Genomic DNA, 10,133 nt, shown 5'->3' with positions numbered 1-10,133 from the left:
GTGACCTGTAGGTGATCCTGCTCTGGCAGGGGGGCTGGACTAGATGATCTTCTGAGGACCCTTGCAACCCCTAACATTCTGTGATTCTGTGTGATTAGACTACTGATCATCTTTGTGTTCCCCTTCAGGTGCCCACAGTTAGATGAGTTCAATCTGGTCTCCTGTCCCTAAATAACTGAAATACAGACTAGCTCCAGACCCTCCCTGGGTGAGATGAAGGGAAAAGGGGACTAAGGATCATATCTTGCCATTTTTTGAGGGACAGCATGACAGATGAGTTCCTTCTCCTCTTTGAGACTGGGGAACAGGCTTCCTTCTCCCCTGTCTGGTACTTTGTGGAAAAGGAAAGCTCTTCCCACTGAGTCACCAACTCAGGCAAAAAGTCTGTATGTTGGTCCCAGGAGTTTAGTTGCCGAGCCATCAGACCAGTAGCTTTCACTATCACAGTGAAGACAGAAGAGAAAATTAAGCAAATACTTTGGGATTCTGGCTTTGCAGTGTACCCAGACCATGATTTAATCAAACTGGCTGTGTGTGTGAATATGCATATTTTAAGGTTATAATCCCAATTACTGTGATAAAGGGCCAAAAAACTAAGTCACATCAATCAGATTCCTTCTCAGAGAACTGCTTTCTGAGGAATGCTTTAGTAAGATATATACACGGCAAGGTGAATTGTTAAGACAGAGTATATTTTCTATACAGCCTTCAAAAATCTAATAGTTTTCTGATTTAAGAATGTATGTATTTCTATATATATTTACATATATATGTGTATTAAAATAACAATTCCAGCCACTCCATCTCATGAGCACTTGTAAACAGCGAGATTATCCTACCCGTGTGCTGGCGTCCACTCCCCTATCTGGCAGCGAGACAAAGCAGATAACCGGCAGAGCGTTTTCATCATGCTGTCACTTTGCCGTGTTTCCCACTTTGTTTTTCTGTTTGCTGTGCTCCTGTACTCTGAGAGAGAAATGAAATTATGCTAAGACTGGGGGAAAGGTGTCCAGCCCAAGTGCCCAGGATGTACATAGCATGGGCTTGCTTGCAGAGGGCCCACACACTTGGCGAGCGCGGCGAGTGATGGATGTGAGCCAGAGATGGTGAAGTTCAGGCTTGAATATAATGCACCAGTGCTTGAGATCTATGCTCAGCTTCAAATCAATTGCAGAAACTCCCCTGCTTTGAAACAGAATATTTCCCATCTTTTATGTGACTGTGCAGGGAAAAGAAAGATCCTTTCAGACCTTGCTGTCTGTCCTGGAGAATAACCCAGAGTGGCAGGAATTAATCTCTGAAACACCGCGACAAACTTGAAAAGGCTTAGATTCAAGTAATCAATTTTGGGCAATTTCTGCAATATTCAACGATTTTGCCTCTCCCTGTCTCCCACCTCCATACTATGACAAATAACTGTTGCTGCCCGGAACTGATTACGTGACTGAATAGAGCCAATGGATCAAAAGACACATTTTGTATTCCAATGTGCTTTCTGTTTTGACTTAGATCTTCCACCACCTTCAACAAGAGAGAGACCCCCTGGCTGTAAAACGGTGTTTGTTGGAGGATTACCAGAAAACGCAACAGAAGAAATTATTCAGGAAGTCTTTGAGCAGTGTGGAGATATAACAGCAATTCGGAAAAGCAAGAAGAATTTTTGTCACATTCGTTTTGCAGAGGAGTTCATGGTTGATAAAGCCATTTACCTTTCTGGTACTTCACATTCTTTAATGGATTTTCCTTGCTTTTCATTTTTATTTTGTGATGCTAATGTTTGCTTATTTCCTTAGCTTTTATCTCAGCAAGTCTTTCTTAAGCTCAGTGGCTGTAGCTTGGAGTGGCAAGGGGCAATTCTGTATTTCTCTGAGTCTGCCAAGACTTGTGCATGGTTTTGTGTGTTACTTACCCGGGAGCCATTTCCTGCCATCCCGCAACAATGCAGCAGATCCTGAAATTCACTACAGAGCAATCTTATTTTTGAGGTACGCAGGTTTATGTAGTTTTGCTCACAGGTTGTGGAAAGAGGAGGGTGCTAGGCCAGGAACGTTGCTGTTTTCCAGTGCCAGTTTCTCAATTAGGCTGGCAATTTCATTGGCATATTTTTATAGATTTGCGGTGCAGCCTGAATAAAGTCTGCCTTTATGTGTGCATGTATTCATGTACCACATTGGTTAGATTCTGACCACCATCTGTAGGCTATGTCTCATGCCTCCCAGGACAATGAGTGCCACGGAAACTCAGGTATAAAATTTCAGAATCTCTTTTCTAGCAAAAAAAAGGAGAAATATAATCCTCTAACTCACAGAGAAAAACAAGAGAAAAGGAAAAAAAAGAAAGAAGAAAAAAGATAAAAAACAATTCTGCTTTCACGTATCAGGCTTCGGTGGCTGTCAGTGCCCTCTTAAGGTTACAGGCTCCTTCATGAGGATTGGCTTCGTAACTGAGCCCTTTACCTTTCTGAGCTGGATCCTATCCCCACTGTGTATTTGTCTCCACAGGCTGGTTCGACTCTCTTTCTGGGTCTTGGGGAGACCCAGAAGTGTTGTTGTGCCCCACAAGTGTAGCGTAACACTTTCACCCCACATACAAAGTATTATTTCACCCCACACACAAGGGCCAGAGGCTGCTCCTTGGCCAAGACAAGCTGGCACAGACCGCCTTACAGCCACCCACCCTGTGTAGGGTGACCACAAAGGGACCCATGGGGCCCATCCAAAATCAAGCCTGGAGGCAGCTAACAATTAGGGATACCTTGTTTGAGCTCCCACTCTGACCATCATCTGAAGTAAGGACATGCCCTCGATGTCCTGTAGTGTCCACAGGAAGCTCACACAGCTAGAGCCAAGTAGCCTCTGGAATCACCATCAATTTACAGCTTAAGATGAAAGAAAAGAAGGAAAGAAAACATCTAAACCTTTGAAATACGTGGTCAGGAGAAACCTAACTCCTTTGTTTCACAAAGGTTTTTATGTTTGTGTTTGTGGGATTTTTTTTGCTAACTTGGCTACTTGCTTTAAATGTCTCTTTGAAGGGCTGCAGAAAACAGTGAGTTTTATGAGGTCTATATAAAGATTTCTTTGAAATATTGCTGTATCTTTGAGTTTCTTCCAGATCTTCATTCCACCCTGATTTTTTCTATTTTTTCCTTCTTACTTTAACTTCCTTTCTTCTTCTCATCCTCTCTTCCCAGTTTCCATCCTTCCTGTTCATTTGTTTGTTCACATTACTTCCATAATGCTGTGGTTCATTGGTATAGATTACTGGCATTGTAGTAGTAAGCAGCAGTAGCATGTTTCCGAGCTTCCAACTTCTATCTAGGGGGCCTCATCTCCATAAGTAATGGGGCAGAAGAGGAGCACACCAGATTCAGTAGGAGCTGGTATTACTGTATATGATATACAAAACACTGACAAGATAGAGAGCAAAGAAAAGCTCAGAAACTTACAGGTTGCCATCCTGGGCTAGAGACAGCATCCGTCTAGCTCACTTTCCTGCTTCTCGGCAGTTGACTGCACCCTTTGCCTCACTCCACATCAAGTTTTATTTTAATTTTATATGCCTTAAATCATGGAGGTTTACATTTGACGATCAGAGGAAGGAAATGCCCCATGCTGCCATGTGTCCTCATTCCTAATGCACTAGAGTGTGCACTCACAGCCAAGTATGTCCTGGGCTGCATCAAAAGAAGGGTGGCCAGCAGGTCAAGGGAGGTGATTCTCCCTCTGCTCTCCTTCTTGTGAGACCCAACCTGCAGTTCTGTATTTGGCTCTGGAGTCCTCAACACAAGAAGGAACATGGACCTGCTGGAGCAGGTCCAGAACAGAGTAATGAAAATGATCAGAGAACTGGAAAACCCCTTCTAAGAATAAAAGCTGAGAGAGCTGGGAGAAGAGAAGAGAAAGCTCCAGAGAGACCTTACTGCAGACTTCCAATACTTAAAGAGGGCCTACAGAAAAGATGGGGACAATTTTTTTAGCAGGGCCTGTTGCAATAGGACAAAGGATAATGGTTTTAAACTAGAAGAGCACAAATTTAAACCACATATGTTTTTTTATGAAGGTGGTGAAACACTGGAACAGGTTTCCTAGACAGGTAGTATAAGGAGCATCCCTGAAAAGACTCAAAGTCAGGTTGGATAGGGCTCTTAGTAACCTGATCTGGTGAAGATGTCCTTGTTCATTGCAATAAGGTTGGACTAGATGACCTTAAAGGTCCCTTCCATCCTAAAACATTCTATATTTCTGTGATTCAGAATAAGGGAAACAAGCAGAGATGGAGGTATTAGATTCTCTTTCTCATCCTTTCTCATCCTGAATTTTCTGCCACTTTATTTCCAAATTCCTGATCCATCCTTCCTTCTTGTGTTTCCTTTCATCACAGTCACACTGCTATCTGTGGTTCCTCTTACTGTGTGCTCTGCATCCTCCCTCCCCATCTGTCTTTTCCTCCACACCTTTTCTTTCTTCTAAAGTGTCATATGTAGTGTCTCTGGCCAGATTGGGGAAAGAACCCATGGAGCTGATAGAGAGGAGGAAGAAAAACAAGGGTACATTGCAGCCAAGTTTCATTTCTTTTTATCACCAGCACTGAAGTCTGCAGGTGAAACAGGGAGCACTGACTGTCCCCCACCACCACAGAGCAGGGAGATCTGGCACTAGGCACGGGCGTGTTTTATTTGTACTGAAATGTTGGGGGTTTTTAACCAGTCTTTATTCCATTCTCAAACATAATGTGTTCTGAAACAGTTGGATTAAAGCATATTGTTAAGGCATTTTATTTTCCCTGTAAGAGACAAGAAATGTACAAACAGAATTTGTGGTTAAGGTAGTATGCGTGTTATATTAGGAGAAAGTCACGCCTTTCATACCTGTAATATAATGATAATTTTGTCTACCTAATCAATTTTATCTGTCTACCTCATCTAATCTCATCAGACTTTGTATTTATCCCATGCTTATCATCAAAAGAGTGCAAGTGATTACAAAATCCATCAAGTAGTTTAATCATTGATTTTTTTTCCTTTCTATTCTCAAGTAAACATGTATGAAAAGGAGACTGGGAGATAGGTAGAAGATTATGATAGAAAAGTTGGCTTGAGGAAGGGCAGTTTTCATTTAACCCTGAAAGTTACATTTTTGTCTCCTGAGGAAATTACTTTCTAAAATCATACCAGCCCATGTGAAAGCTCTTCCTCCAAGCTGTATGTTCTTCATCCTTGTGGCTGACAATTCAGTAACTCCTGCAAGTATTCATGGCACTGGACTTGAAAATATGAGACAAACAGATGGCTTGAGACAGAGCTGTTTATACCCCAAAAGCTTGTGTATGCTTTTTTCCTGTGCTGATGTTTTCCCCTATGAGTTTCCATTTAGTACTGTGCACTGGTTTTATTTTATGTTCTTGCTGATCATCATCAGACTCTGATCTAGATCCCCAGTTAGAGAGCAGCTATTGGCCCGTTCCCAGTATAACAACACTCAAAGGTAAGTCAAGCCAAGGAGTTTCGACAAGACCTGTGATATGGAAATACTGTGTTTGATTTTTATTTAGCACCTTCATTAATTTTTCCTGTTGCCGCTCTTTTTAAAGTGAGAATCTTGGCAAGATCCCAAAGTCTTTTCCCCCGCCATTGTGTGCAAAACTGAAATTAAAAATGACAAGCCAGGCACGCAGTTAGTGCTAGCTGCAGTCCTGAGCAAAGAGATGGGGAGAAGGGTCTCTGAGGGCAATTCATCACCCATGCATGAAGGGGAGGCAATGACAAATGGTTCTCTCATATATTTGGGTATGCTTGAGCATCAGTCAGGACACATGGTATTGGAAAACAATGAGCCTCCCAGATGCCTGGCAGCTTAAAATTGCCAATCCAGATGGGTGCCAGAGGATGCCATATACAAAATAAGACCTGCCAGTTATGAACCCCTTGCTACACTGCATCTTGCTGGCTGTCAACCTGTCAAGGAGCCTGCTCTTCACTGGCCAGGCCATTGGGCCTGTAGTGTCTGCAAAGCCTGATTTGGGAGGCTGCAAGAAGCCATGCCAAAGGTCTTTGATGGTTTTGTTAAGGAAAAGATACCAAGCCCTGAGCAACCTCCTCTGACTTTGAAGTCGATCCTGTTCTGAGAGGGGGAATGGACTAGGTGACATCCAAGGTCTCTTCCAGCCCAGGGTATTCTAAGTTCCTGTGCTGGTGCAAACCACCTGGCTGGCTGATCACCTTCAGTCTTAAGAGTTAAACAAGCAGTCAGATTTTTTCGGTGTGATGTGTGGGCAATTTCAAAAATCTACAAATTTGGAGGCACTTAAACTGATTACCTAAAGGGAACCATTTGTCCAGTGCTATACACGGTATTTGGGTTTTGAACTGCAATTTACACTGTTCAGCGTTCTGGGGTTTTTTTCCCTCATTATCCTCATTTCCTTCAAAAATGAGAGCCACTTTAATAAAACTCAACTTTGCTGGTGCATATGCAAGCTGTAGATGCACAGTCCTTTTTGTTAGATCTTTATTCAGATTAAGTGGCTCTTTGAGGTCCACAAGAGTCTCATGTCCCGCAGCACCGTGTTTCTCGCTCTGTCAATGCCCAGCGTGCCCCTGCCAAGGGAGGTGAAAGACAGGGGGAGAGGAAGAGAGGGTGTATCTTCCTGGAAAGTACAGCCCAGCTAGAAGATCTAATTTTAGGTTCACGAGACCTGACACCTTGGCAGTGTCCTTTCACGTTGCTGATAACGCTGTTTTGGCACAGAGCAATCACTGTTTGAGGAATGCAGCTGGCGAGTCGAGCTGAGTGCAGGGTTAACGTTTGTCACAGTTATCAAGGTACCACTGACCCATTTTCAGCTGACCCCTTCCTGCGGCACCTCTGTGGATAAACCCATGTAATTACCTCCTCATTAGTTCAGCGCCCAGCTCTGAAAGGTCACCCACATGCTTCTTCTATTATGTCTCACTGAATATGGTGTAAGCGTTTCCATCAACACCTTGTGACTAGAGCTACATATATGACAACACAAAGCCTTCTGGGAGAAAAGTAGTGTTTGCTCCTCTGAGCAAGAGAAAGCAGAGCAAAATAGAGGGAGTTTTAAAATACCAGACATTCCCCTCATTTATCTCTCTTGTAACATTCTGTTCTACTTCACCTAATTCTCGTGAATCTTGGAGACCAGATTTGGTAGGTTCCATGAAAATTTTGATGCCTTTTGGCTTTGAAGAACCTCTGAAACACTTATCTCTTCATCTGCATTTGGGCTCCTTGCTGAAAAATGAAAGTCGTAGCTCTTCCTCACTAACAGGCTGCTTAGATGAAATCCACAAGATGTGGATATCAAATATTAAATCAAAAGGCACTTGATTTTTTTTGAAGTATCACTGTCTTTGAAGCTATTGTCTCATCTATGCTGTAGTGCAGACAGTCCCTTGTATTCGTACAGCAGGATGTTTTTCCAACGTTAAAACAGAATATGCCTAGATACACATTTTTGCAAGATGCTTCTAGTCTACTATGAAAGTCTTTGCTTTGGAGTGAGTTCAAAACTGAGTTTTAACTGTGATGGTGAGATGCTGAAGCAAATCAAATCACAAGATACGTTTTATTGGACTGATATTTGAAAGCAGCATCACCATTTTTCTTGCCATTTGGAGCAAAAATTTCCTGTTCCTGCAGTTATTACACAGTGGTCGTAGACGTCTGTGTTTCTGAAAAGCCTTCTTCATGCTGACACAGCACAGAGTTCATCACAGCATCCCATCATTTGAGAAGTCTCTGCTGGGCTGCTCTGCTTGTTGAAGCTACTGTATGGAGAAATTAGAGCTAGCCCTGAACAGATTGATTAATTTTACCTGCATCTGAAGGCTGTTTGCAGCTTTCTACATTTTAAAATTTAGGGAAATTGTTCCACAAGTAACTTTCAGCCTTGGAAATAAAACTTGAAAAAAGACAGCTGCCTAGCATATATTGTTCCACAGCATGGTCACAAAAAGCTCCTTTTACAGCTTTGGTATGACTTGTTTTATTTCAGAGCAGGACCCTTTTGTACTGCTGTGTAGCCCTGACCTAAAGCCTTTTCAGTCTGCTATCTTTAGCATACAATGCATTGACCAAATTATGAATATGTAGAACATTGGTAAAGATGAGGTACAACAGGTTTCATTTATTTGTTCTGGAAGGGGTCTTGCAAACATCTAATAAATCCATCCATACTATTAAAATTACATTAAAGACTGCTGAACTCAATTAATTTGTAGGTGGTTTATATTTGTTGCCTGATTATTTCCAGTGAGGAACTGGAAAGTAGTGTTTGGAATTTTAAAACCTCAAAATCTGAGATATAGGGTCAATGCAGTTATGACACTCCTCCTCTTTGTGGCACTGAAATTTATGTAGCACAATTTTCTCATTCATGTGTAGTCGTGATTTTTATAAAATTCAGCCTTTCTCCATACTTCCAGGCTGAAGAAAAGCACTAAACTGTACCTGATCTCAACAGGATCAGTGAAAGAAGGACTCTACATTCAGACCAAAACAGATCCTTTTTGAGTCATTGTTTTTTGTTTTGCTGGCCCTTGCACTTATAAAGGTTGGGAATATCAAGTAGAAAATTGACGTACTTTGAGAGTCTTCTAAACAGGAGTGTAGATTCCATACCTTTAGGTCAACTTTTCAGCTCATGTACTATTTTGATGAGTGATGCAGGAAATTGTGAGGAAAAGTGACTGGGTGAATGTTTATCTGCCTGTGAAAACACAACGATCAATAGATCCTGAGTAGATATGTGGGAATCTGTTAATGTACATTTTTACTTAGCTGCGCTTGAGAGGGGGGAAAAAGAAAAGCAAAGAAATCCTGCAACAGTTAGTTCTGCTTGTTGATTTCAGGTTACCGCATGAGATTGGGATCTAGCACAGACAAAAAGGATTCAGGTCGCCTTCATGTTGATTTTGCTCAGGCAAGAGACGACTTTTATGAATGGGAATGCAAACAAAGAATGCTGGCCAGAGAAGAACGCCACAGACGCAAAATGGAAGAAGACAGACTGCGCCCTCCTTCTCCTCCAGCAATAATGCATTATTCTGAACATGAAGCTGCTTTGCTGGCTGAAAAATTGAAAGGTAAGCAGCATTTGATACATTTCAGTCTATTATTCCTTAAAAGCAGGAGCCACCCAGAAGTCAGAGCAGGGGAGCTGATTGCTTTCCGATGTTTTTTATTACTTGCCCTGTTAGCTTTCTCCCATGCTTTTGCCATTTTTATGCCAATGGTAATGATACTCACCCACCTGCTAGAAATGTGTAACGTCTGTCCATCTACCCGTGCTTTAAATAGATGAAACACAACATTTAGAATACTACAATGGAATTTTTTTCTGGAAATGGTCTCATAACAAGACAATCTGTTACAAGGATCCTTCACATTAAAGGATTGATTCTTAAAATGCCTTTACTCCTCGACAGATATGTTACTACGTTCCATGCATACGACTGTCTCAATTTCTGGCATTTAAGTTGCTCTCATGAGTTGCATTTTAATGTGCCCCTCAGATGCAGTGGTACAACTTATCTCTGACACACACTACCCGTCCTGTTGTTCCCTCTTTAGGGTTAGAATTACTGGTGCAAGACAGCGTCATGTTTTGGTATGTGTCTGCCTGCTTGTTTGTTTTTTTTCTAGGTTAATATATTTCAAGGATGCAGCTTGAGGATTCCTGTCTTTAATAGTTAACGTAGAAAGCAAGAAGCAAGGAAATGAAATTATTCATGGTAAAGAAACTTTTAAAAATATCAAGCAAACAACTCCTCATAGCCCCTAGAGTTGTATTTGTTCTCATTAGACATTTAGCAATTGTGTTTGGCATTCTTTTCCCACGTGGTGGCCAAGCACGTTACCTTACTGTGTGCCAGGTCACAAGAAACTGTGATTCTTGCCACTGTTTCAGAATTATCCAGATTAGACTTAGGCTATCTAGCTGTCAACACCCTGGCTTCTGTTCTAACTAGGACACATGTTTGGGAAGCTGAAGAAGGGCCGTGCAAAGTGTTGCATCCTTGGAGCATGGAGCAGAGATGCACCCTACTGTCTCTTTGGGTACTGCATTTGTCGCTGTTAGTTGTCGCTGTTACCTCGGTCTGTTAT

At 42.0% G+C, this 10,133-nt stretch overlaps 1 protein-coding gene across 1 annotated transcript in view; it reads left to right on the top strand.

Annotated features, from left to right (window-relative positions):
* Positions 1-9,636, top strand: part of LOC104272018 (ecto-NOX disulfide-thiol exchanger 1-like) — a gene marked incomplete at both ends in the record, with an annotated part of 10,319 nt that extends 683 nt beyond the window's left edge. Inside the window, 3 exons of the mRNA XM_009866893.1 lie at positions 1,510-1,716; positions 8,879-9,112; positions 9,600-9,636. Of these exons, the coding sequence (XP_009865195.1) occupies positions 1,510-1,716; positions 8,879-9,112; positions 9,600-9,636 (478 nt within the window). The remainder of the gene's footprint in view (positions 1-1,509; positions 1,717-8,878; positions 9,113-9,599) is intronic.
* Between the last annotated feature and the right edge of the window lie 497 nt (positions 9,637-10,133).

This window comes from Apaloderma vittatum, unplaced genomic scaffold (assembly GCF_000703405.1).
Source record: "Apaloderma vittatum isolate BGI_N311 unplaced genomic scaffold, ASM70340v1 scaffold16930, whole genome shotgun sequence".
NCBI classification, from domain to species: domain Eukaryota; kingdom Metazoa; phylum Chordata; class Aves; order Trogoniformes; family Trogonidae; genus Apaloderma; species Apaloderma vittatum.
Note: the sequence above shows the minus strand (reverse complement) of the source record. Positions and strands in the feature narration are given on the sequence as shown.